The sequence below is a fragment of the Abramis brama genome (genome assembly GCF_963993115.1).
Source record: "Abramis brama genome assembly, chromosome: 5".
NCBI classification, from domain to species: Eukaryota; Metazoa; Chordata; class Actinopteri; order Cypriniformes; family Leuciscidae; genus Abramis; species Abramis brama.
Genome location: NC_139967.1, coordinates 34556945 through 34584233, shown reverse-complemented (window position 1 = coordinate 34584233; position 27289 = coordinate 34556945). Strand labels below are relative to the sequence as shown.

General features: G+C 37.7%; 4 protein-coding genes and 1 pseudogene across 10 annotated transcripts in view; 4 read left to right on the top strand and 1 right to left on the bottom strand.

The window, feature by feature from the left end:
* Window positions 1-13790, top strand: part of ppil3 (peptidylprolyl isomerase (cyclophilin)-like 3) — a 359195-nt gene extending 345405 nt beyond the window's left edge. The window contains exons 2-7 of the mRNA XM_084114550.1: window positions 10514-10552; window positions 10875-10949; window positions 11048-11141; window positions 11292-11359; window positions 13228-13346; window positions 13522-13790. Coding sequence (XP_083970676.1) covers window positions 10550-10552; window positions 10875-10949; window positions 11048-11141; window positions 11292-11359; window positions 13228-13346; window positions 13522-13648 — 486 coding nt within the window. The 5' untranslated portion in view covers window positions 10514-10549 and the 3' untranslated portion in view covers window positions 13649-13790. The remainder of the gene's footprint in view (window positions 1-10513; window positions 10553-10874; window positions 10950-11047; window positions 11142-11291; window positions 11360-13227; window positions 13347-13521) is intronic.
* On the top strand, window positions 3755-10246 carry lrrc8ab (leucine rich repeat containing 8 VRAC subunit Ab). 2 transcript variants are annotated; one of them, XM_084115447.1, is made up of 4 exons: window positions 3755-3910; window positions 4497-4767; window positions 4927-7048; window positions 8238-10246. In XM_084115447.1, exons 3-4 carry the CDS (start codon window positions 4934-4936, stop codon window positions 8511-8513), a joined length of 2391 nt encoding a protein of 796 aa, XP_083971573.1. In that variant the 5' UTR covers window positions 3755-3910; window positions 4497-4767; window positions 4927-4933; the 3' UTR covers window positions 8514-10246. The 2 variants fall into 2 exon arrangements, with proteins under 2 accessions (XP_083971573.1, XP_083971574.1); XM_084115448.1 differs by having other exon boundaries at window positions 3768-3910; window positions 4497-4563.
* A 354-nt stretch (window positions 13791-14144) lies between the features above and the next one.
* On the top strand, window positions 14145-18137 carry LOC311082913 (3-oxoacyl-[acyl-carrier-protein] reductase FabG). Of its 2 annotated transcripts, XM_084114096.1 has the most exons (9): window positions 14145-14287; window positions 14414-14584; window positions 14696-14874; window positions 15272-15365; window positions 15735-15804; window positions 16884-16920; window positions 17008-17071; window positions 17164-17354; window positions 17869-18137. In XM_084114096.1, exons 1-8 carry the CDS (start codon window positions 14264-14266, stop codon window positions 17320-17322), a joined length of 798 nt encoding a protein of 265 aa, XP_083970222.1. In that variant the 5' UTR covers window positions 14145-14263; the 3' UTR covers window positions 17323-17354; window positions 17869-18137. The 2 variants fall into 2 exon arrangements, with proteins under 2 accessions (XP_083970222.1, XP_083970221.1); XM_084114095.1 differs by having other exon boundaries at window positions 17164-18137.
* Window positions 17958-20327, bottom strand: zbtb26 (zinc finger and BTB domain containing 26). Of its 4 annotated transcripts, none has more exons than XR_014606171.1 (4): window positions 20234-20327; window positions 18762-19812; window positions 18433-18514; window positions 17958-18098 (listed from the first exon to the last, which is right to left on the bottom strand). XR_014606171.1 is itself a non-coding variant. In XM_084114093.1 (3 exons), the coding sequence occupies exons 2-3, from the start codon at window positions 19804-19806 to the stop codon at window positions 18501-18503; spliced, it is 1059 nt and encodes a 352-aa protein (XP_083970219.1). In that variant the 5' UTR covers window positions 19807-19812; window positions 20234-20324; the 3' UTR covers window positions 18115-18500. The 4 variants fall into 4 exon arrangements, 2 of the variants coding, with proteins under 2 accessions (XP_083970219.1, XP_083970218.1); XR_014606172.1 differs by having other exon boundaries at window positions 17963-18098; window positions 18406-18514; window positions 20234-20324; XM_084114093.1 differs by lacking the exon at window positions 17958-18098 and having other exon boundaries at window positions 18115-18514; window positions 20234-20324.
* Window positions 20328-20686: 359 nt separating this feature from the next.
* On the top strand, window positions 20687-24337 carry LOC311083787 (calcium-responsive transcription factor-like; annotated as a pseudogene). Its single transcript has 6 exons — window positions 20687-20714; window positions 22125-22714; window positions 22812-22875; window positions 23054-23166; window positions 23729-24045; window positions 24149-24337. The product of its transcript is annotated as a calcium-responsive transcription factor-like (transcript).
* Window positions 24338-27289: the final 2952 nt, after the last annotated feature.

Genomic DNA, 27289 nt, shown 5'->3' with positions numbered 1-27289 from the left:
ACGCGAATTCTTGATGTCTGTGTGTGCCTACGTAAAAAAATTTTTTTTTTTTTTTTTTTTTTTTGATTTGATCATATGGATTTCATTGAAAAGGCTAAAATATTATGCTGTACAAGGACAGAGCTGCTATAATTAATAAAGTAAACCTAACTCAGAATTTGGGCTCTATATGAGTTCAGTGATTCAGGTTAAATGATTGTGAAATAATGATTATGTTAAAACACAACCAACACCATCAGATCACCTTTTCTCGTTGTTCATCTGGCTGTTATAACTCAGGTACAGCAGCCAAACAAAATCTAAAGTAAATGATTTAAGGGTCAAGAGCCCAACTAAAACAAACACTGATCACCAAAATGGTGACTTAAAATTACGGTTTTCTCCTTCAGTGATTCTACTTGTTAACATCAGGTGTCTTCAATGTTGGCAATTAAAAAAAAAAATGTTGTAAATTTTACTCATTTTAAATGGTTAACTTTTAAGGAATTAATTTGATTAATTATTACTCAATTCTAATTTGTTAAATTTAATTAATAATATTGCTTGTAATCTGTTGCCACAATTTTATTGATTAGATATAGCGTATTCATTTTTACAGTGTAGTAAGCAAAGTAATAGTGCCGTATAATGATAATTGATGCGATGTAACCACTAATCTACAATAAAGATATAGGTCAATGAATGTAACAAAGAATAACAAATGGTTGTATGCAGAAAAGGAATGGTTGGGAGCTATAGAATTGTCACAATCCTTCGTGTTACTAATTTGGGTCCTGCAGCCATGGCACGTTATACCTTAAACATTTTCAGAAAGTGATTTCAATAAGTAATTTGCTTCTTACCATTTATACTATTTATTAGATATGATCACTCTATAGTCTTCATAGCTTGTGTCCGACAATAGTAGTCTTCTTGTGAATAATAATCAATAATAATTCACATCATAATAAATCAACAAAGATGTCTTTTTCACACACATTCCCAAACAGACCATCTTCCTCTCTTTACTGCACTGAGATTCAAAAAATGGACCTTACGCTGGTAGTTAGTAGTGACCCAATGCAATGTGTGATTGCTAAACAGCAAAAAAAAAAAAATAAATCATCATCATCATATACAACCATGGATTTGATATTATTATTATTATTCATTTATTAATTCCAATAGTAATAAGAAGGAAAATGAAACAACAACAATAATAATAATAATAATAATAATATATTAGTACAATAATATATTAGTATAGTGTTAATAATACATAAATTATATAATAATTTGCTCATCATCACACAACTAACTAGATGTACCGCATGGCGGTACAAAATATGACCGCCGCTCAGGCCTGCACTGGCTTTCCACAAAAAGAAATGACGTGGAGCAATTTGGCTGTATTGCGTGTTTATGTATACCTAAAAAAAGTAGTAGTATGTGCATGTCTGTCTGTGTGTGTGTGTATGTGTGTGTGTTTGTGTATGTGTGTGTCTGTGTGTGTGTGTGTCTGTGCGTGTATGCGTGCGTACATGTGTGTGCGCGTGTGTTTGTGTGTGTGTCTGTGCATGTGGATTTGTATGTGTGTATGTATGGGTGTGTGTCTGTGCGTGTGGATGTCAGTGTGTGTGCATGCTTGCGTTTGTTTGTATTCCTGCATGTGTGTGTGTGACAGTTAGGGTTGCCAACTTCAGAAAAGGAAAATGCGGGACAATCGTGGTTATTTATAGGAAAATGAGGGACACTCAAAATATTTGTACTGTATCACACAGTGTACGTCATTTCAGTGTCTGCAGTTAAGTTTGTGTTTAAAAGGTTATCAGACATAAACACATTTGTATTGCTTAACCTATTTATGCATTTAATTCTAAAAATAATTTTAATGTCATACATGAAAAAAGTCACATTACAAACAAACCATAGTTCAAAATAACAGCATTTATCTAAAATAGAAAGCTTTTTTAACATTATACACTAGGCTTACAGTTCAAAAGTTTGGGGTTAGTAAGATTATTTTTTGGGAAAAAAAATAAAGAAAGTAATTGCCTACTTTTATTCAGCAAGGATGCATTACATTAATCAAAAGTGACAGTTAAGATAATGTTACAAAAGCTTTCTATGTACTTTCTAAAAGCTTTAAAACATTAATAATAATCAAATGTTTTTTGAGCATATTATTCCCTCAGGTAGATTACATGTTTTCTTGCACCCAAAATTGATTAGCCGAAATCAAAACGTGGACAGTGAAAGGAAATTACCGTTAGCGCGAGACGAGTCCGGCTTGAAGCGGAAGCGACCAGACGGCAGAGGATGTTCGCAAATCAAACAATGATTTGTCTCAAAACAGTGATTTAAAAAAGCTGTGATTGGATGATGACAGGTGTCGGTGATCATTCTCAAGTGTCGTGGTCAGCACTGCTGCTGTTGCTGTTGTATCAGTCAGTGGTTTATCAGCTTGTCAAAAAACGGGACACGGGAGGTCACGCAAGGGACAAATAAATTAGGCCCAAAATGCGGGACGTCCCGCCTAATTCGGGACAGTTGGCAACCTTAGTGACAGTATCATCCTAAACCAGCAACCCTTCGCTCAACACCACCATCTACAGGCCGATGAGTGTACAGTCACGTGCACATAAATGAATTTATTTTATACCCCCCCATGGATGAAATTCTACGAAACTTAGCATACCCCCAGAGGATGTCAAGTTAATCATACACATGAAATATGGTGCAGTTCTGAACATCTCAACTGAAGATAGGGGCGATTAAAGCAGAATAATATTGCATTTTCATTTTTTATGGGAGGGGCGCAAATCACAAATGAGTGATTATGGGCTAGGTTGATGTGGGCCCTTAAGAGCAACATACCATAAAAATTTCTTCATCCTCGGTGCCACGGTTCAGGTAGTTATTTAGGAAAAACTGAATTTTTTGGGTTTGGGGGGGCCCAGCGCGGGGGGGGAGTGGCCCCCGGGGACCAAACGAAATTTTTCTGTAAAAGTCTAGTGGGGCTACATGCCCACCAAATTTCATGTTCCCCGGTGTTTCGGTGTCCCTGGTATCGTTGACGAAAAATTCAGTAGATGACGAAAAAAAAAAAAAAAAAAAACTTTGACAATCCCTATATGACCGCTTTCGCTAGCTACGCTAGCGGCGGTCATAATTATTAAAGGATTGTCTAACTATTTAGTGCCATATTTATCGTTGTGGAAAAGAACCATAATGACAGTAATATGCTATGTATTATTGTATTATGTATTAATTTCAGCACGTTTATTTGTCATAATATCATAGGTGTAAAGTCCAGGTTCAGAAATTAAAAGTCCTCCTCAGTATTTTGTTCCAATCACCTGGATTTGCTAATTAGCACCGTTTTTCAGCCAGGAGATAGAACTAATTAGTGAAATCAGCTGGCTGAGTTCATGGGTGGAATAAACATACGGCAGGACTTTTACTTTCTGACCCCTGGACTTTACACCTATGATATTATGACAAATAAACGTGCTGAAATTAATACATAATACAATAATACATAGCATATTACTGTTAACGTTATTTCAGAGGTACACACAATGATAATAGTGCAGATGATAAAATTAAAACATTATAATTAAAACATTATAAAAGACAAATAACAATAAAATGGTTCTGTCATTGACAATAATATGGTATGATGAAGGTTGTGATTCCAGCTCCAATCCAGTGAGTGGCGCTAATGAGAAGTGAAACTGAAGACAAAATCTAAAACCAGATCGCACTGCCCTCTAGTGTAATGAACTGATTATGAAATACAATTGACCCCTGCACAGCTGAGATTGCAGTCTGCGCTGTTTGTCTTGGTTCGGCCACTTTCTTTTCTGGCTTTCTGAGCTCATCAGTCCGACAACAAGCACATGGAGCAGAGGTTGCAGCACACAGCTGGGTGAGTACATGATCCTGTCAAATGCCGATCAGTTTCCCTCGACGAGGAAAACAAAGACACGCTGCCCTTTTATACAAAGACAAGCAGCAAACTAATATTAGCACATGCAGTCATTCTTGTGCTGAGCGGCGAGTCTCGTAATAATCACACATAATAGTATGTACTGTTTATCATTGTTTTCAGTTCATATCAATATTTTGAATTTAAACTGTGGGAGACTCGCATCTAGCTGAGAGAGGATTCAGAAATGAACTGGTTTAATCCAGTTATCTATTCTCTTATTTGTCGATCAACATCTATATCAACATATGATCTTCTTTCAATTAGTAACTATCTATTGTCATTTTGTCTTTCATACCGTTTTTTTTATGTCTCAGCTTATTTAATTTGTGTCTTACATAACTAACTAGTGATTATATCATTTAAAATAAATGTTTCAAGTAGCAGCTAAGTGGAAAGGAAATAAATGTACAATGTTCTTTTTTCCCTCAGGGGAGAACTAAGATTAAAACTGCTTTGAAATGGCTCTCAGAAAATGTTTCGTGGACGTATTTGACGTTGTATTGTATGTTTTTTATCACGACAGGATATCTGTGTCCCATCCAGACAAAAAGGACTGTGATGAGTGTCAGTTCCTGAATGGACAGTATTAGGTAAGATCCAACTGAGGAGACACTGCCCTGCCTTAGACAAACAGGATTTGAATCCTGGGGTCACGGACTCTCCAAAGCCAGAGGAGACAATTCTTCCTTGTTATTATCGGAAATGGCTAATAATAGATGACAAGAAAGCCAGAGCATTCTTTTGGCGGAGTCTTCTTGTGTAGCAGCCTGAGAAGACAACTGTCCTCGACTTCGGTAAAATATGTTTCAGATGTTTATGTTGGAAGATGATATAGAGTTAGTTTGTAATAGTTGGACAGGTTTAATATCTGCTTGTGCGTTGCATTGACAATTAAGGCATAATTTGTTAGTAGAGATGCTGTTTGTATGACAATGCCCATATTTTCATTTCAGGTAAATCATGATCCCCATAACTGAGCTGCGCTACTTTGTGGACACGCAACCTACGTATCGCATCCTAAAGCCATGGTGGGACGTGTTCACAGACTATTTATCGGTCGTAATGCTGATGATTGCAGTGTTTGGGGGCACGCTTCAGGTCACACAGGACAAGATGATCTGCCTGCCCTGCAAATGGGTAGTTAACAAGACCTGTAGGAAGTATTTCAATTCAACATTTTCTGTGCCCTTGACCCTTGAACCCCAAGGAATCCAGTATGACCTTGATCGACACCAGTACAACTACGTCGATGCTGTGTGCTATGAAAACAAGCTTCACTGGTTTGCTAAGTATTTCCCATATTTGGTGCTGCTGCATACGCTCATCTTTCTGGCTTGCAGCAACTTCTGGTTCAAGTTCCCTTGGACAAGCTCAAAACTGGAACATTTTGTGTCTATCCTCCTGAAATGTTTTGACTCGCCATGGACCACGCGAGCTCTGTCCGAAACTGTCGTGGAGGAAAGCGATCCCAAAGCGCTGGTGAAAATGAATGGCTCCTTCGATAAGAAGGCTTCGTATGTTAGCGAAGACGTTGAAGCGAGTGTTCCCATGCTGTCAGCAACCAGATCTCGTATTGAACAAGGAATCGTGGACCATTCCGACACTGGTGTCCTGGACAAAAAGGAAGGTGAACAAGCTAAGGCGTTGTTTGAGAAGGTGAAGAAGTTTCGAATTCACGTTGAAGAAGGCGATATAGTCTACCGACTCTACATCCGACAGACTATCATCAAAGTTGTTAAGTTTATCCTTATTATCTGCTATACCGGCTACTATGTCCACAATATTCAGTTCAGCGTCGACTGCACTGTGGACATCGAGAGTCTGACTGGTTATCGCATGTACAACTGTGCCCATCCCTTGGCCACTCTCTTCAAGATTTTAGCCTGCTTCTACATTAGTCTAGTCATCGTGTATGGCATGATCTGCGTATACACTCTCAGCTGGATGCTTCGACGTTCCCTCAAGAAGTACTCGTTTGAGTCTATCCGAGAGGAGAGCAGCTACAGCGATATCCCAGATGTGAAAAACGACTTCGCCTTCATGCTGCACATGATTGACCAGTACGACCCCCTGTATTCCAAGCGATTTGCGGTGTTCCTCTCAGAGGTCAGCGAGAACAAACTTCGCCAGCTGAACCTCAACAACGAATGGACTTTGGAAAAGCTTCGGCAGAGGATCACCAAAAACTCCCAAGAGAAATTGGAGCTCCACCTATTCATGCTCACTGGGATTCCAGACACAGTCTTTGACTTGGTGGAGTTGGAGGTTCTGAAGCTTGAGCTCATTCCTGATGTCACCATCCCACCAATCATTGCTCAGCTTACTAACCTCAGAGAGATGTGGCTGTACCACACGCCAGCAAGAATAGAGGCTCCAGCGCTCGCATTTCTGAGAGAGAACCTGAAATCTTTGCACATCAAGTTCACCGACATAAAGGAGATTCCTTTATGGATCTACAGCTTGAAGAATTTAAGCGAGTTGCACCTTACTGGGAACCTTAGTGCCGACAACAATCGCTACATCGTCATCGACGGATTACGAGAGTTGAAGCGACTAAAGGTTTTGAGACTGAAAAGTAACTTAACAAAGCTGCCTCAGGTGGTCACGGATGTTGGAATGCACCTCCAGAAGCTGTCCATCAACAACGAAGGTACCAAGCTGATGGTGCTCAACAGCTTCAAGAAGATGGTGAACCTGTCCGAGCTGGAGCTTGTCCGCTGCGATCTGGAGCGCATACCACATTCCATCTTCAGCCTGCACAATTTACAGGAGATTGATCTTAAGGACAACAACCTGAAAACCATTGAGGAGATCATTAGTTTTCAGCATCTTCATCGACTTGTTTGTCTAAAGTTGTGGTATAATCAGATTGCGTACATACCTATCCAGATAGGTACTTTGATCAACCTGGAGCGCCTCTATTTGAACCGCAACAAGATTGAGAAAATGCCACATCAGCTCTTCTTCTGCCGGAAGCTGAGGTTTCTTGATCTGAGCCATAACAATCTGACTGACATCCCATCAGAAATAGGGATTCTGCAGAACCTTCAGTACCTTGCTGTAACTGCCAATAGGGTAAGTCAAGGTCATGGCTATTGTAGTTTTGAGTTTTAATTTAGCTTTTATTTCTATTGTTTTTTTGTTTTTGTTTTCAGTTTTGTTTAGTTTTCAGACTGATATTATTACTTTTAGATTATTTATTTTCAGAGTTTCTGATTTTTTAGTATTCTAGGGCTGTATAAATGAAGTTTTACAAAATACCACGTCAAAAACTAAAATTATTTTTAATTTGTGGCCAGTTTTGGAGTCATGAAAATGTATTTTAGCTTGGTTTCTTGTTTCATTTTTTAAATGATAATGCCACTTCATAGCTTTTGTAATTGCCACTGGTGAAGATGTTGTGTTTTTTGTTTATTTATATTTTTATTAAAAACAGGCCTACGCAATATAATAATAATAATTACTCAATAACATTAGATACAATCCCATTTACACAAATATTGGGACATTTTGTAAAATTCAATAAAATCAAGAATCTGTCATTTGTTAATTCTGACTTGGTTTCACTGACCAACAAAATTGCTTTTTGTAAATATAATTTATTTTATTTTGATGGCCTGCAATGCACTCCAAAAAACGTTGGGACAGAGGCATGTTTACCACTGTCACATCAGCTTTCCTTTTAATCACACTTTTTAATCATTTGCATTCTTTGCTGTCTTGCATTAAGAAATTTTTGAATTGTTTGACCATTCTTATGAAATTTGGCTCAAAGTGGTGAGCCATGAGTGCTTGCAAAGACTGAGCCTTTGGTGGATGGGACTATTATAACCAATCATGATGCCCTCACCTATTACCAATTTACCTGCTAATTATGGACAGTGATAAAAGTTAAAACAGTTTAACTTGGATATTCTATAGTCTTTTCACTTTTATTTTGCCTCTATATATATTTATTTACAAATTACAATTAAGTTGGTCAGTGAAAACATTGGAAATCTTTTCTTTGTACTTTTGTCAGTTAAATAAAGGTTCAAGAGATTTAACAAATCAGAGATTCTTTGCATTTTACTAAATGTCCCAACTTCAGGAAATGGGGTTGTAATAATAATATAACTGGTGTAAGAATGAAGGAAAAGCGCTACTGGTCTTCTATTGTAATTCAAGTAGTACATTCTTGTAAATTACACTAATGATTGTGATGTGATAGTACTTTCAGTCAACTTTGTTTTCTGATCTCTGCTCTCTTTCATTTTCCCCGTAGATTGAAGCGCTCCCCCCTGAGTTGTTTCAGTGCAAGAAATTGCGAACGCTGAATCTCGGAAACAACTGCCTGCAGTCTCTACCCTCTCGGTTCGGGGAGCTCACCAGTCTGACACAGCTGGAGCTGAGGGGCAACAGGCTCGAGTGCCTTCCTGTAGAACTTGGGGAGTGCAGATTGCTGAAGAAGAGTGGTCTAATTGTGGAGGACAATATTTTCAACACTTTACCTTCCGAGGTCAAAGAGCAGCTGTGGAGAACTGAAAAAGAGGCTTCTTGAAGCAGATGCAGAAACCTGAGAGCACTTACCTGCGTGAAGTTTTTAAATGGTGTGAGAAGTATTCAAACCAAGCAATAGAAAATGACATTTATACATGTTTGTCACATTTTACAGGGTTCATCAGAATGTTTCCTGGAAAACAAAGCAAAAAAAGTAAGTGTTTCACAATATGGCATGTTGTGTTTTATTGTAACATAGACATTTCTGCTGTTTGACACAGAGGAGTGAGCAGACCAAATATTACATCAGGATTATGGTGCTGTTCATTTTTGCCTTAATATACACAAACACTATTCACTTATAATATTTTATTATAAACATTTCTACTGTATTTTATACCAGTGTTACTGTGTAAGTGTTACTGTGAAATCACTCTACTTTTACCTTTTCTTAAATCCATGTGTACTGTTGAAGACTCCTAATTCAACCCGATAAGGGTTTATTTCTATAATACATTTTGTTTACTTGAAATTGTTGGGCATATCCATAATATGTAAATAACTGGTTAATATATTCTAAAAACATAAGACACCAATTAACTGTTTTGTTTGTTTGTTTTATGCATGCCCTATACATTACCCTGCACATAAATATGCTGTACAGTCTTTTTGACATACTGATGTCATCTGTTACATTAGAAACATGAATATTTGAATATATGAAATATATTCATTACCCCCAAAACATAGTAAGTTGCTATTGTCTACAGTATTCGTTAAATCGTTGTCTTTACTGGTTTAATGTGTTAGCCGAGTGCAAAAACAAAAGCTAAGAACTTTTATAAAATGTACAGTAAGAGATAGTGTTAAATGTCTGCATCACTATCTATCTACGTGTATTTCTTTTGTATAAAGCATATGCATGTTATTACTACTTTTTTTCTAATAAGTTAGAAAAAGCCTTGATTACATTGTACCTTACAAATACAGCACCTTATTTTCACCGCTCTGCTCACTTTGAAACGCTTTAAGATTTATCAATTAATTATTTCTAATAAGAAGTTTACCCTTTGTAAAGGTTCTCCGGTATTCGGTTAACATACATGTAAACACTCAACTTAAAATAGACTAGTTCCCTCAACTTTACACTAAATGTTCTCTCTTGTTCTACTTGTGACATGTTATTCTCATGACAGTGTGCGACATCGCACCGTTAAGAAGACAATCAGAAGTATTCAGTGAAATGTTGTGCATAACTTTGAGTGTGTGGTGCAGATGTCACTTATTTGCTCTAGTATGATTAACATAGCTGTTTTGTCTTATTTTAATGCCCATATTCAGTTTGTTGATATGTTAACAAACTTGTTACTGTTGATAGGTTATTGATCATGGCTCATTGCATGTTTTCTCATATTACCTCAAATATGAAACGTAGAATTTGTTTTTCTTCCATATACTATTCTGTACACATTGGAAACTAAGCTAATAGAATTTCAGAACTTGTTACTCAGGTAAGTGCTGTTCAACTTTGTACATTTGAAGATCAAGATTGAGGTTTTTTTTTGTTTGTTTGTTTGTTTTTAAACTAATTTTGCTGTTTCCAGTGTTAACATATTTGTAACCATTTGATATATTTATGGTTGATTTAATTAATTTGTGTATTCTATAAATCCATTATTGTTTCTTTTGTTTATATTTTTTGCAAACTATAATGTAAAAGAAAATGCCACAAAATATATGAAGCCATACAGTGTGAATAAACACTGTTTTCTTAGTGTGTCAATAAAAATCACTAAAAACATTTTTAATATTTGTCCTGATTATTTTATAATTAATACTTGTCAGCTTTATCTGCTCTTGTATAGCTACTAAGAATTACCACTGTCGTTTTTAAAAATGACTTATTTTTGGATAGACTGGTAGTTTTTTTAAGTGTGTGCGCATGCGCGCGCTTGCTGTTGGAACCGGATGATAAAGAGGAACCAATGCTTTATGAGTCATTCCGGTCCATCGGAAGTTTAACAGTGAAACACCCAGAAGGCGGGTTTGCTTGCAGTGTCCACATGAACCAGTAAACTTTACCTTGTGCTTTAGAAGATGGTAAGATTGCTCTTTATATATCTGTGAATGCTGAAAATTACGGGGGGAAATGTAAACCTTTATATTTGAGCTTATTATATAGAATATATTAATTTAACGCTTTGCCTGCTTTATGTTTGTATTATGGTAGAATCTGGCCAAATTACAGTTTCCTAGTTATTGAAACATTTGGTATTCTGTGGTAAGCCTAACGTTACCTTCGAGCAGCATGCAACAATTAGTTAATTTTGAATTATTTATTATAAACTCGGTATTATCATTCTAATTATTTATTCTATAATTCTACTACATTAATAAGATGCCCCCTTTCATCATCTCGCAGGCTGTCACTCTGCACACAGACCTTGGTGATATTAAAATAGAGTTGTTCTGTGAGAAGTGCCCGAAAAGCTCTGAAGTAAGACTATATTTTTCCTTGTTTCCTAAACACACGTTGTTTCTTGAAGAAGCGATATCTCTTTGTTCATTTATAATTCTGATTTAATTTTCCCCTAGAATTTTATTGCACTGTGCGCTGGTGGGTTTTACAGTGGATGTATTTTTCATCGAAACATAAAGGGCTTTATGGTCCAGACTGGAGACCCAACAGGTAACTGGTCTGAGAGATATATGTTTTTTATATATTCAATTTTATTTTTTATATTCTCTTTTCTTTATTATTTTCTCTTTTCTTTTTTTAAAACCATATCTAGTCTAGTATTTGGTTGATTCATTTATGAAAATTATGTTTTTCTTGCAGGCACAGGCAAAGGAGGGACCAGTATTTGGGGAAGAAAGTTTGAAGATGAATTCAGTGAACATCTGAAAGTATGTATTGTTGTGCGTTATTATACTTAAATATATTATACAAAAAAAAAAAAAGATGTACAAGATGTACATGTACATGAGTTTGAATTTTAAGGTCTGATGATGCAAGTGTGAAAATACTTGGTCAACTTTCACAGTTACTTATGACTTGATTTGGTGATTAAAGGAGACCTATTATGACCTTTTTCAAAGTCTTGGTTTTGTTTTTGGGGTCTGCTAGAATAGGTTTTCATGCTTTGAATGTTCAGAAAACACATTATTTTTCACATATTTTACATTGTTGCAGTAGTTATCAGTCAAATTAATTTTTACTTTGTTTATATAGTTTTTCTTTTTTACCCAACAAACATAAGGATACTGATAAACACAAGGCACATGCATTTTTACTTCTTGCGTACTCAATCTATGGCAAATTTTTGTGAAGGAAGACAAGCATGTGAAGTTTATCTGGTTTTAAACTGAAGCCAAACACTGTCTGAAGGTTTCCTGAAGAACTGAAAAGCTCTTAAACCTATTGCCAATAAAGTCATGCAGATAGCAGATTTGAACAAAAAAAATCAAGTGCAAATACAAATACAAAAATAAGATTAGTAAAGAAAACAGGGTTCTTAATTTTAATAATCACCCTTTATTAAATATATGAACACAGAAACCCCCTGTTAACAGTTAATGTCACGTTTCCCATTCCATGACTAGTAAAATAATTTACGCGTTGCGTCTATGACAACTCGAGGTATTGCACACCGGACGCGCACTTTCTCAGTTTATGGCCAGCAATATCATTATGTTTAAGGACATTATGGAATTGAGATAATGTCTGTACTATGTTATGATTATACTGTACAATTAAATACAATAGTTGCTGAGTCTGTCATCTGAACACTTTACCTCAGAGCGTCCGTTAACTGAATGCATTGAGAATATCACCTGAAAATCCGATAACATCAGCAATTTTCTTTCAAGCAGCTGATTTCTGTAAATAAATGTAAAATTAAATGTATATTGCAGCACAGGGTGAAATCATTTAGGATGATTTGAGACAAATATAATGTAAATTTAATATAAAAATAGTGTGTGTAGCCTACACCATAGACTGTAAAAGGTGTACACTCATACAGAATGTGTTCTAATTTTAAATACGTGGCGCTGCGCTTCTCGTCCGGTGTGCGACCATCTTTAATGTGCTGTTTTCTTTGATGAAGTCGAAGAACTCTTTTCTTATTACTGGCGAGCTTACTTTTTTCGGTTGTGGACAGAGTGTTTCACTCTAGCTACGCGAGCGCGGACGAGCGCTGCGTCGTCTTCTTATTTGACAGGTGTTCGCGGGTGCAATACTGACACTTGAGAGGTCAACCAGGTACTGGCGCTGTAGTATTTACGTGTCATGTTATCATAAGAGTCCTATTCATTTTAAACATTGTGGTTATTATCGCCAATACCGGTATATTGTCACACTCTAAAATAACACGATGTCGATATTTCATGCTTTGAATATCACGATTATCGTCAACACCGGTATATTGCGACACCCCTAGTTTCAACACAACTCATCTAGGCCTTGTCCCATTTTTGGTATATTCTTTGGGGTGGGAATTATTTAAATTAGGAATGTTGTGACGTGTACATTGCTGGAAGAAAACTCAAGACTACAATCGAGGTGTTTCAGGGAGTTCAGAATCTTCAGTCAACTTCAATATCACATCAGTCTATGTTAAAACCTCTCAACCATCTAGTCTGTGCTAAAAGTAATATTCCCAGTATCCAGCAAGCAAGTTAATTATGTCTGCACTAGATGACTTAAACAGCAATTTATACATCTGTCTAGTCTTATCAAACTCAATCCTCCCTTTAATGTCTGTCTTCTGTAGCACAATGTCCGGGGTGTCGTGTCCATGGCAAATAATGGACCAAACACAAATGCATCACAGTTCTTCTTCACATATGCAAAACAGCCTCACCTGGACATGAAGTACACTGTTTTTGGAAAGTATGTTTTATTTTCTTTCTTTTTTCTTTTGGTAGTGTTTTATTTTCAGTTATTATTTTATGTGATTGATCATTTCAATGAATAAACTAGCTAATAGTTTTTTGTATATTTAATTCTGTTATATGTATTGTATTAATGGTAATGAATTGTAACACAAACTCATCCTTTGTTACAGAATTATAGATGGACTGGAAACTCTGGATGAACTAGAGAAACTCCCTGTGAATGAGAAGACTTTTCGTCCTCTCAATGATGTCCGTATTAAGGATGTTACTGTCCATGCCAACCCATTTGCTGGTTGATTGATGCGAAACATGTATAATGCCTTGTATTGTAAATAGAAATATTTTGTGCCCTTTTTTTGTTGCTTTCATGCTGTTTCATAATATGTACACACTGACTCACCTCTGTTTCAGCAATAAACTTTTACATTGTGTTTTTAAATGTAGCCGTTTTAATGTTGGGAAATTATGAGGGGGGGGAAATAATCAGATGAGCAATTGTACTTTGACAAATAAAGTTTCTCACAAAATTGATAGGGTTTTTTTTCCCCTTGTTTTGAATTTATTCTTCAGTTTGTAAGAACTACAATTTTGAAAGGCAAAAAAAAAAACCGACTACAATTTTGAAATCGTTATGAAGCTAACCCGGAAATATAGGTAAACACGCTAGTACATCCAATAAATTATGTTAATTCCGCATCAGTTAGACTTATAATAAAATTACTGTAATAATAAAACTGAAAAAATCAATTAATATTTGATTGACTTCATCGAAAAATAAATGAATGGACTGAACTGTTAAAATGCTCTTGTAGGTACACAATGATGACGTAACTAGTTCACTACTAGACAAGAGCACGTGAGCGAGAGGAGAAATAAAGTTGATCCAGTCAGAGAGAGAGAGGAGCTGTGGAAATGGCAACTCCAGGTGCATTTAAAGTAGGTCGAGTATATTTTACAAACACTCACAGAACTTCAATATTACTAATTGAAATCCAAAAACTGTTTCTGTATTGTAGCCTACTACGTTACACACTAAACTGTCAACTTGATTTGGCGTTTTAGGTTTGCTCTTTAAACGACAAAGTCACGCTGATAACTGGCGCAAGTTCGGGAATAGGAGCTGGCACAGCCGTACTGTTCGCCAAACTGGGTGCCCGGCTGGCGCTGAATGGACGCGATGTAGAAAATCTCACCAAAGTCGCAAAAGAGTGCGAAGCTTGTGGAGCAGTTAAAGTAAAGCACACTGAAATATGTCAAATGCAATCGAAATCATTTTAATATGCTATTATTATTTACAAATAAATACTCATCTATGTCCCTTTGGCCCCTGTCAAATGTCTTTAGCCCTTATTGGTGCCAGGAGACTTGACAGATGAGGATACTGTGAAGAGGACAGTTGAAGAGGTCATTGCTCACTTTGGGAAGCTGGATGTCCTGATCAACAGTGCAGGAATACTCGCCATGGGCAGTATAGAGACAACAGATATGGCCCAGTATGACAAGGTCATGTCTGTTAATGTCAGGTAAAAATTGTCATCTGTGTGAGTCATCTGTGCATGGGATTTAGTAGATCTGGGGTTTTAAATCATTTAGATGTCACAGACCCTAAAATATGGCCATCCTCATGTGAGGGACCTCCAAACTAAAATTTAAAAGGCAGAGAGTGTATATTAAGTTACATTTTGACATGTTTTACTCGTAGTATTATATGATTATAATGTATTATTTATTTATTTATTATTTATTTATTTTACACAGTTTTTGTCTAAACCTTTCCATGGACCCTCAGCCTCTGCAATGGGTTTATTTAAAGATTTATAGATTTATTTAACCCCTGCAATAAAATAATCTAAAGATGTGGATCTTTGACTTTATATAAGGACAAGAAGACACAAAGTCAAACATTTTCTTTTCTTTCAGATCAGTATATCATCTTACTCATCTCTGCGTGCCACATCTTATCAAAACTAAAGGCTCAATTGTGAATGTGTCCAGTGTGAATGGGCAGCGATCAGTGAGTTTGATCAGTTTATACAGTTTCAGTATCAAATGAGCCATAAACCATAGAAATACAAAATATTTGCTCATTGTTTTATTCATGAATACGGAGCCCCCCTAGTCCCACTTTGTCAAAAAAAATTAATTATAACTATCTCGTGGCCTCAAGATAGTAACTTGTGGCCTAGTAACGAGATAGAATAGTAGTATACCATAGTATACACTACTATAGTACTATAATAGTATACTATAGTATAGTATAGATAGTATAACGAGATAGTAACAAGGTAGTTATAATTCATTTTTTTGACAAAGTGGGACTAGGGGGGCTCCGTACTAGTAGGCTCTGGTTGATATGCTTACACATTTTTTCTGTTTGTTATAGTTTCCTGGTGTACTTGCCTACTGTATGTCCAAATCAGCCATCGACCAGTTCACACGCTGTGTTGCTCTGGGTGAGGTGACATCTCAAGAATCATCAATATTATTTACAGAAAACCGGGGCTATTTGCCGCATGGGGAAGTTGTCACAAGGTCTATTTCTCAGTAACTACAGTTTCGAGTTAATAGGCTTGTTCCACACGTTTTCCTTTATCTTTAAACAAATTTCAGGTTCTGTTCTGTTCTATTTATACATATATACATATAATTTACAATATTTGTTGACCAAAACAATGGTTTGGTATTGTTGCATATTACCTTTTACATTTTTGCTGTTTAATTTGTTTTGAATTGCTTGGTTTCATAATTTTTTTAGTGTTTTAATTTAGCTAATAGGCTGTTTAATAGCATATTCCGTTGTGACATGACCTGCTATTGGAGAATTAAAGGATTAGTTCACCCTAAAATGAAAATTCTGTCATTAATTACTCACCCTCATGTTGTTCCATGTGGTAAAGACTTTTGTTCATCTTCAGAACACAAATGAAGATATTTTTAATAAAATCTGAGCGACGAACCAACGAGGTTCATTCTCATGTGTTACGCAGCTCATTTGAGCTTCCGCAAGAACCAATGAGGTTTGTTCTCACGCGTCAAACAGGTTTGGTTGAGCTTCTGTTTATGTTCGCATATCAATGTTTTATGTGAACAAAAGCATAAATTCAATCTGTTCATAAAGCGATTAAGTCTCTTCAGAAAATTTGGACTAAACCGCTCAATTCATATGGATTAGTTTTATCTCTTTATGAATTTTTTAAGTGACAAAGTGATCGTTGCGTGGACTCTCAATGGAGGGATAGAAATAGCTCAGATTTTATTTAAAATATTGTGTTTCGAAGATGAACGAAAAGGTGAGTAATTGTTGACAATTTTTATTTTTGAGCGAACTAACTCTTTAATGGTTAAATGATAAATATATTTTTGTAGCCAATTTTATGTGCGTTCGTAGAAATTGATTTTGAAAATAAACCACTGGAGTAAACAGTGTGACAACTAGCCCTGGTCTCTCCTACTACTAGTTTGTAATTAATCCAAAGGGCTTGGGTATTACTACTGTACAAATAAGTGTTTTCTCACCTTATGTTAACTGTAGAGTTAGCATCGAAGCAAGTACGAGTCAACTCAGTAGGGTAAGTTTCTTTCTGCTGTTATTTTTTTATGTGCCATACAATTGCTACATTGAATACAAAATGACTTGAAAAGCTTTGTCTTTACAGCCCAGGAGTAATTATAACAGAAGTTCACAAGCGTGCAGGACTGGATGAGGACCAGTATGCTCAGGTCAAATGCTTTATCTAATGCGAGAGTGTTTATTTCATTGTAATATACGTTTCCAATTAATCACACGTCATGTGTTTTTTGCTTTGCTGCAGTTCCTTGAGAAAACCAAGGTGACCCATGCTCTCGGCAGACCAGGGGAAGTAGAGGAAGTAGCTCATGCTATCGCCTTCCTGGCATCTGATGCAGCGACATTTATAACGGGTGTAAATCTTCCAGTGGACGGAGGTCGACATGCAATGTGTCCACGATAACACTCTGCCACCATGATAGAGCTGCCATAAAAGTAAAGAAATAAACATAATTGGACCCGATTTGAATGTTGTAATCCTTAATGTATTATGCAAACTGTCCACGTTCATTTGTATATAGCACACATGACAAACATTAACAAAAGCAAGTGCGCATTTCATGCAGTATCTGCAGTTATTTATTAACGAGTCACAGCGATTCTCTCCAAATTCTGGCATGTTTACACGGATGGAAGTATGAAAACATTCATTATAGACCAAGAGTTGCACATAGTGTTGGAATAATGAGGAAGTAATACGTTAGCATTCAAAACTGAAATACAGTCAGATCAGATGTACCGAAACAATATATTTTAATCTTTACAAAAGATATGACACAGTCAAATGATGCCACAGCAGCATTCAAAATCAGTTTAATACCTTGAGACCTGCAGTTTGCAAAAAAAAGACATTAAACCTGATTTTGACTGCACATGTATCTACCAACCAGCAGACGTTAATGACTTACAGTAGTCGCTCTCAACTTTATTTTCTTTTTTTTACTCATAGGCCCCCCTTTGTCCAAGACCAGCGGTGTCCAGTCTTGCTCCTGGAGGGACAATGTCCTGCAGAGTTTAGCTCCAACTGCTCGGAAGTTTCTAGTATGCCTAAGACCTTGATTAGCTCTTTCAGGTGTGTTCAGTCGGGGTTGGAGTCCTCCAGGAGCAGATTTGGACATCCCTGTCCAAGACAATATTTGAAGTCCATCCTAAATAGGCTGTTATGTACCTTTGGTACATCTGTTGTAATAAAAATAAATAAATATAATGTCAATTTAATGTTGTCTTTTTGTGTTTAATACAATTACATTTAAATCATTTGGCCTGGTTTCACAGATGGCTTAGATTAGGCTATGTGTAGGCTTAGTTCAATTGGAACATTTAAGTAGCTTTTAAACCTAACGTGCCTTAGAAAAAAAACTTTACTGGTGTGTGTCTTGAGACAAAACAATGGCATCGACATATTTTAAGATATGTCAGTGCAAGTTGTTTTCAGTTAAAACAGCTCAAACATACATTTTAGTCTGGGACTAGGCTTAAGCCTTACCTGCGAAACCAGGCATTTAAGACTTACTGGGACCATCTTGGGAGGTTTGCTGAGGCTCCCTAGTAGACCCCGGCCCCCTGCTTAAGAACACCGATTTACAGAATTGTGTCTGCAAGACAAAGTTATGTCTGTGTAACTTATATTGATATGAGTTTATAATCCTTCAAGCAAACTGCCTTCGTTGGCATTGTCAAAACTGTTTTTTCCATGGATCTGCTTCAGGTGTTTACGGAGAACTGGTTTATGTGCAAACACCATGTCACAATAATTACAACGGTGTGGTTTGTCCCCACTGTGAAGGTTCAGGTGGTCTAGCAGCGAGCACTTCTGGGTAAAAGTCTTTCCACATATCTTACATTGGAAGGGTTTGATGCCGGCATGGACGCGCATGTGCCGGTGCAGGTTTCCTTTCTGGGTAAATGTCTTTCCACACAAGAGGCACATAAACAGCTTGTGCATCTTCAGATGGTTGGCGTAGTTCTCCAGTTGACGGAACACGCGAGCACATTTCGGGCACTGGTGGTACCACTGCATTCCTTTATCGGAATTCCTTGAGCATCCCCAAAGATTCCCCTTCCCCGAGCCACTGGTTCCAGGTGGGGACAGCGAACATTCAGCTGCAGGGTTAACGGTGAGTTCGGCAGGCCGGGTTTCCACTGTGGAGTTTATCAGGGAGTGTTGTGGCTCAGGTGAGCGCAGTTTCGGAGAGCGACTTGAGCGACTCTGGAAGTTATCAGACATCCGCTCATCTATTGATTCCACCTTAACAATGCTAATGGGACTGTCCTCATCTCTATTGTTGCTCTGAGAGTTTCTAAACACAGGTGGAGACTTGGGCTGTATGATTACATCGTCATCATCATCATCTTCTTCTTCTTCTTCAATGAAGTTGTCTTCTCCATCATTGTCTACCTCATCCTCTTCATCACATACCGTCTCCACAGCTGGTGGGCCACGCTGTGCGTTATAGTCCGAGGGCTGTCGAGATGATGCACGCTCGTCTTTAACCTCGTGTGGTTTTATGAATTTATTTAGAGCTTCGGTGCACTGTTCTACAATATGACCCATCTGTAGGAAACTAGCAACGGTTAAGTAGTGTACTAATTCCAGCTCCGGGAACTCAAGGGTCCCAGTGTAACAAGACAAAAGAAGCCTCTGTCCAACCTCTGCATCCTGCTGTGTAGATATTTGTACTTCATGCGAGTCCTGAAGGACAAACTGGTCTCTAAGGAAAGGGGAGCCAGCAGCAAATACCACTTTGTGTCCAGGCACTTCCAATTCATTGATGCGGATCACTACATCACAGAAACGTCTGTCTCGACGAAGAGCATCCATCTTTTGAAGCATGGAGTCCCCAAACGTGGGAAAGTTGAATTGCAGTATCACCCCGTCCTGAGCCATGGTATACTATTAGAAAAATGTACAATTTAGTAGACATAATAGATTTAAATCTTACAACCCTGCTGTAGAATCCAGCATTACTGGTCACCATCTTAAGATATGTTTATGCTGGATTTTTCAGCAGGGCACCATATACTTTGTGTCTACCTGTATTACTACGTTTCCAAACGCACGTGTTTAGTTAAAACATTTATAAGGCACATAATGTCATGATATTTAGATGTATATGCTGGTCTATATTTTCTGATAGCACAAACGTTTTAAGTTGACACGAGGATATTAGTGTGGTTAGTACAGGCCTGGAAATTGTGCAGAGCTAAACCAGAAACTGGATGGACGACAGTAAAGAATGGAGGAAAACTAACGATGAAGACACATCGTCACAGGAATGAGGTAAATATAATTGTTTATTTAAAAATATGAATACCTGCGGCAACTGTTTTTTTGTTTTTGTTTTCTCTCTGGGTGTTTTGTTGTCCTGGAGATGAGCATACAGCGCCTGTGTGTTTAGTGTTTTGCTTGAGACGGAAAAGGATGTGTGCAATAAGACAGCAGAGCTTCCCGATTGGTCGGGAAAATTTAAAGGGCCAGGACACAAATACAGGTGGCTCATTGTGAAAACAACCCTTACATTTATATCGGCAGTTTTAGGATTATTTTTACTTTTCTTAACAGCAAAATAAAGATTTATTTACATTTAGGCCGTTTAATAAAAAAGTTTATTCATCCAACAACAGTTAAAATTCTTCAAATAGTTTACAGTGAAAGTTGCACATTGTTGTGAGGTTGTTGATGCTTTTTTTTTTTTTTTTACAGCCTAATTGTTTTAAATGTTGAAAATCACTTATTTGAACACAGATTTTACAAGTTTTGCGCAAATATGGAGCTGGAAAATATGTACTGGATTAGTAAAAAGCATTCATATGCATATGGAATGGGTTGACAAGCAAACTACCCAATTAAACTCCTGGTCTGGCTCAATTTATCCCTTGCTTGAACAACAAGAAAGCTGCTTCAGGCCATGCCCCATTCCTGGAGTTTAAGTGTACCTTAAATTATTGACAGTTTTACTGAAATGTCTTCTCATGTATTTGAGCCCCCAGTGAAGCCATTACCACCAGGGGCACCAAACTGAGCTCTAAGACTGCGTGGGCGTGAGCTTTGTCCAGTAGAAAATTGATAAATTGAGGTTTTTGGGGGTGGGTTTGGACAATTTTTGTTCACTTACAAAAATTTAAATAATAACTTAAAAAAAGTAGTGTAATATGCATGGAAATAACCTAAATGCATTGTACTTTTTCTATTGTGCGTAGAGCCCTCTGTCAAACAGATCCATTTACAGCAACACATTATCTTAAAGCTGTTTATAGTCATGTAGTCTATGTTATTTTAATGAGTTTTGACTATAATTCAAAATTGGAATTTTAATCGATGTCTGTAAATTTGGGGACATCTGAATAATGCTAGTGGTATATTGGCTCACAAAATTAGCAAATGAAACTTTAGCAGATACGATTTGTTTGAAAGAAAGAAATACTTTCATTCAGTAGGATGCATTAAATAAATATAAAATGACAGTGAAGGCATTCATAAAGATTAAGCAGAAACATTTTCAGTTCAATTTAAACATATTTGGACAGAAGACAGTTATTTTGAATTGTAATAATATTTCACAATGTTACTGTTTTTACTATATTTTTGATTAAAAAAAGCAGACTTGGTGAGCTTCAGAGACCTATTAAAAAAAATCTTACCAACGCCAAACATTTAAAAAGCATTGTGTGTGAATTTAAAATTTACAGTCTTGATCTTTTTTTGGGGGGAAACAGACCAAATCATTATGGAATAAAACAATTTAAGAGATAATTGCAACTTTTATCTCACAGTTATAAACTTGCAATAACGAGAAATAAAGTAATTTTTTTATTTTTTAACTTTTATTTTACATTTCTGACATTATATTTCGCAACTGCGAGTTTATATCACACAGTTCTGAGAAAAAAAGTCAGAATTGCGAGATGTAAACTCGCAATTGCATGAAAAAAAGGCAGAATTGTAAGATAATTACCCTAGTCCTTTTTAATTCCATTTTGAATTTTTTATTCTATGGCGTAAACAAGCTTCCATACTAATTTGTCCAGATTTTTGTTCAATCAAATTGTTTCTAGAATGAGAATGCTTACAATAGCAAGTTGCATGTCAAGGCTGGACATGCCTTGTTCTTAAGCCTTGATTGAATGCTGTTGTTGCAGATAATGTAATGGTTTTACAATATGCACACAAAGTCATTTTATCTTGATCTTTAATATGGTTTTAAGGGAGCAGAGCCATTGTGATGGAAAGCCAGTTTGGTCCACGGAGGAAGGGCGTTCAACCTAAAAAAGGGTCAGAGCAAGAAACGAATCAAAACATACTCTACAAAGCCAAGACAGGTATTACACCCGGCTCCCCACAGAGAAAGCTCACCTGTACCATGACGTGGACACTGCGCAAACCTGCCTCCACTTCCAGAGCAGATCTGCTTTGCAGAGGAAGAACAAAATGAAGATGAAGAGGAAGAGACAGAGGAGCTGGACAGTGAAGCCATGCAGGATGTCACGATGGAGGATGGGGCGTCCCTACCCTCTCGACTACACCCGCTCGTGGCAGAGAAGATCTGTGAGTTGGTAGCACAAGGTCATAACCAAGTTTACACTGTCCGCAAGCAGCTCAGGTATGACTCAGATGGTTTCAAATCTCCTTTGTTTTATTTGCTGGAAAAATATTTACCGTTGCTTTGTCAGAGGAAGTGCCTGAGAGACACAGTCTGTGTTACTTTCCCACTGTCAATGACATCAAGAACCACATCCATGAGGCTCAGAAAGCTCTTCAGCTGACGGCGGGACCACTGGCTACCTCAGATACAGGTGTGAACAGAAAACATGTTTGTAAAGCATTAGATTGGTGAGCACAAATATGCCAACCATTTTCTGTAGTAAGCATTTATTTTTATGTTGTTGTTGCAGTGGAAAGCAGAGGCTAATAACCTGCTTCCAGAGACTTTGACCCTGACTCCTGCTACTGTGGATGGTAAAATACTGTTTGAAATCCGACATACATTATTAAAACAATAATCCTGGAATCATTCAATACAATTTAGAGAGCAGAGGAAAGGTCCTGCCTCAAAAAGAAAGCACATACCTGTAGTCCAAGTATAAGCATTGTTTACCCTGCCACAGAATCTAGTGTACTGCTGTTATATTGACAGTGTCCCCTCAGAAGGAAGGACTCTTGGAAGAGAGTGACACTCTTTCTCCAGAGGCTGTGCAGCTCTTCAGCTCTCTCACCTCACTGCAGCCCAAGATCTTTGCACATCTCCAGGTGACCCTGTCCTGAAATGATCATTTTTTATATGGATCTATTCATTTATTAAATTAATGCATTCATTTTTTAATTTCTGAATAAATGTAAAAAGTTTCAGGGTGATCAACTGTTCTGATAGTATAATTGAAGAAACAAAACAAAAAACATTCAAATTAAATGCTTGAAAACCTGATTATGTAATAATTTTTTATACATTTTTGTTTTGAACTTTTTGTTAAACTTTTGTTGGTTAATGCGAACGTTAAGGGAACATTCAATTTTATAATTTTGCAAACATTATGTGAATGTTACTTTTGAATGTTCTCTGAACATTTTGAAACAATGTTAGATAAACATCCAACTAAAATATTTCAGAAAAAAACTCATTGTTTTTGTGCTAAAGTTTTGAGAACATTATTTAAAAACATATAACTTTGAACAAATGTTCTATTAACGTTAATGGAAGAATGTTTGTTAATAAACACTTGCCTGGCTTCATTTGTGAGAATGTTCCCTGTTGCCTGGGACAAAGCTGGTTGGCAAACTTATCCTTTAAGGGTGCTCTCCTCTTGTCTGATAGGCCATCCAGATACAGCCTGCCTTGTGTCCAGTTGAAGACACTGCCCAACCTACACCCCCACCACCACCAGAAGCCCCAGAGCTGTCCAGCCCTGCACCTCCACAGCCTGTTCTGCTGAGTCCGTCCCAGTTCCTCCAGTCAAGGGCCAGTGCTGGTGAAAGCATATCTCTGTGTGACCCCCCCGACCCTGCTCGGCATGAGCCAGCCAGTGAGTGTGACCTCGGTGACTAATGCCGGAGCTGAAGGTGGCATCACACAGATCTTGTTGGAGGACGGACAGGCCATTCCAGTCCAGATTGTGGACCCTGCAAGCATAGGTAAGTACATGGCACCACAGAAATAAAAAGAAAAAAATCTAAATTTAACCAATTAGAATCATGAAAATAACATATAAACCTGTTGTTTGTTGTTATTGTTCAGCTTTGACTCCCTCAGCAGACGACACTTCAGTTAAATAGGAGAGTGGGAAATCTATGGATGTGTCAGCAGTCAGAAATACAACAACGAGAAAAGAAAACTAATGTCCATTTCTGTGACAACAGCGATTGATGATTGAGCTCTTTGACCAATGGAGGACTGATTCATTGTTTCAAGTACAGTATTATGATAACATGAACTCGTGCAATATTGATTTGTATTATAATTTGTTTCCATTTATCATTATTGCTATTTTAATTTATTACAGTGGTGGCTGGAGAAAAATGTCTCAAAAGTATGAATGAGATCAAAATTAAATATTTAAAGCTAAATGTTTTCTGTTGCATTCTATTCACACAAAAAACTATTTCACATCTTTTTATAAGAATATCTTATGAGTATTTCTGCAGGTATTTCTACCCTTTGAATAGAAGCCTAATGGATCCTTGCGGTGGACTTTTTAAAGTCCCCCTGTGGTGAAATTCAAGTTTTTAATGTTGTTTATTGTCAGGAATCAGTCAGGCTCATTCACATCCACAACACAAAGATCATACTAATCACCTGCACCTGTCATCAATCCCAGCAATCACTGAGCACTACAAAGGAACACACCTCACCTCCAGTCCCTGTCGAACCTTGAACTAGAAAAGACCCACTAACCTGCTCTCTGTGCATTTCAGACTATTGTTCCCGAACTGTTCCAGTCTGTTTCCACAGTACATCCTTGTGATACTTACCTGTGATACTTACCTGTTTAACTCGTCCTGAGATCCCACATTCTCCTTGGTGTCCATGCTCTGTGTTCCTCGGATTTGTGTTTCATGCCACATTCAAGCCTGCCGTTATCTACAAGAGAAAAGACGATCATTCATCAATGTTATTCTCACAGTATCTGTTTGTGCATCTGAATTTACCTGCTGTCCAACGAAAGCTACATTAAAAGTTATTCTGAATCCTTCTAACCTTGTTATCCGAGTGTGCATCCTGACATTTATATGTCTGTGGTGTTTTTAATATGCTTTAAGACAAACCATGTGCAAATTCATAAGTCAGCAACACTGCTGAGTGTTTTCTCCTTAAAACTGCAGTGAAACACAAACTACCTTGTAACCAATCAGATCAACGTGATTGTCAATGAGTGGATCTCTGAGCTGCTTAATTTGCATATTCATAGAACCGGTATACTAAATGAGGCAAGGGTGTAGAGTTACAATCGAGCTATTTTTCAAGGACAAAACAGAAGAACAGTGTCTGTTTATGAAGTTCAGATTACTGTGATAGTGTTTACCTGTGAATAGTAATTGTTGTATTTTAATCATTTTCTCTGCTTACCTGTATATGATCGTGTGCCTGAATTTAGAAGAGAATTATTTCATATTTATCATACATATACAAGAATGTAAGAAATTATAATATGAGCATTCCTCTGATTTAATTGGCCGAATGCTTTTACAAAAATGCTGAAGAAAGAATGCAGCCTTTGCTAATATTAATCTGTTTTACCTTGTTCTGTTCGATCGGTTGCTTCCATTGATCCATTGATGACTTCCACAAATAATCAGTTTTTCTTGAATCATGAATTTTTCAATGATCCATTGATCCATTGATGACTTCCACAAATAATCAGTTTTTCTTGAATCATGAATTTTCTTCCATTCAGGTACCGCTGATGTTGTTGTCGTTGTAACAAGACAGTGGTCTTCTGCCAGGAACATCAGGTCAATCTTCTGCTGTCCAGAATCAGGTGGTTTGTCTTCGTCTGGCATCTCAGCTGAGACCTGTCCACTATGGGTGACCCTAGCAGTAGTTGTGAAGTACCAGTGGCGTAGCTCTCAGCATCACTGATGCACACAAGCCCTCACAGCACGTCAAGCTGCAAACCGTGTGAGGGACCCTAACCTTCCCTAACCTAAGCAACCGCATATCACCAACTAGGCTACTCTAAACATCCTGACAACCACATAGCAATGCATGAAAAACCAGTCTAGTCCAGCAACACGCTAACAACCGCGCAAAAAACCTTGGCAAACGCATGTCAACACACAAGAAACCATCCAAAACATCCCAACAACTGTGTAGCAGAACGCTAAAAACCACTTAGAACAACCTATGAGCAGCATATCAGTGCTTTGACAATCACCAAAAACATCCTGACAACCTCACAACAACAATGTGCAAAACACCTCTAGAAAATAAAACTTAATGTTACTCATAGAACTCTAAATTTACTCTACAAAATAAAACTTACTCATAAAACTATAAACTTACTCTGTAACTATATACAGTATTTACATACAGGTCCCGTTGTGATACTCCGCGGGCTCCATGTGACACAGTGATGACTCAGTGTCTGGGCTTCTTTCTTCGGGGTTCCTCAGGCAGGGGCTCTTCACTGATGTCCACGTCAATTCGAGGAGCGAAGCTACTGCTGGTTGTGGCGAAGCTCTCGGTGATCTGGACACGTCCATCAGGATGCTCCGTCTCCTCCAGTGAAGGGCGGTTGAGTGCCTCCCACAGCCGCTGCTTGATCTTCCGTCCAAGTTTAAGGCTGTAGGGACGCTGGCGGCCACTGCGTGTCTTCAGCATGGGCTCCACCACAGAGCGGTAGATGTCCTGGTAGGCCTCTACGCTGTAGCCGTGGATGGAGACAGGCTCATCCTGCTGACGCGCGTCCACTGAAGAGACTGAGACTGCTGGACGGATGTCAGGAAGGACAGCAGCGTTCTTCAAGTAGCGTTCTTCCAAACGCGTGGGTCTTCGAGCTTTGCCAGAGATGCAGCTGTAAGTGTGATCTGACCTGACCAACGTTACAGCTGCCAGCTGTGGAAGCTCACAAGGGTCCGGACTGGAAGAGACGCCCTCCTCCACCAATCCCCTCAGGCGTGTGGGAAGAGCCCTGGTTCTTCGTGACCGACGCTGCTCCATGATAATGAATCAAGAAGTAACGTTACTACAAATCACTAATACTTACCAAATTGTAGAGTTGTGAAGAGCTTGCAGCAAGTGCGTCCAGGCTTCAAGACTTCAGAAACAGTTGTGTTGATTTTTAATCTACTGGACTGACATAGAATGCTTAGGATCATTTAAATGTAAACATGTGAAAAAATGTATTTAAATACAAATAAAAAATACTGTGTGAAATAA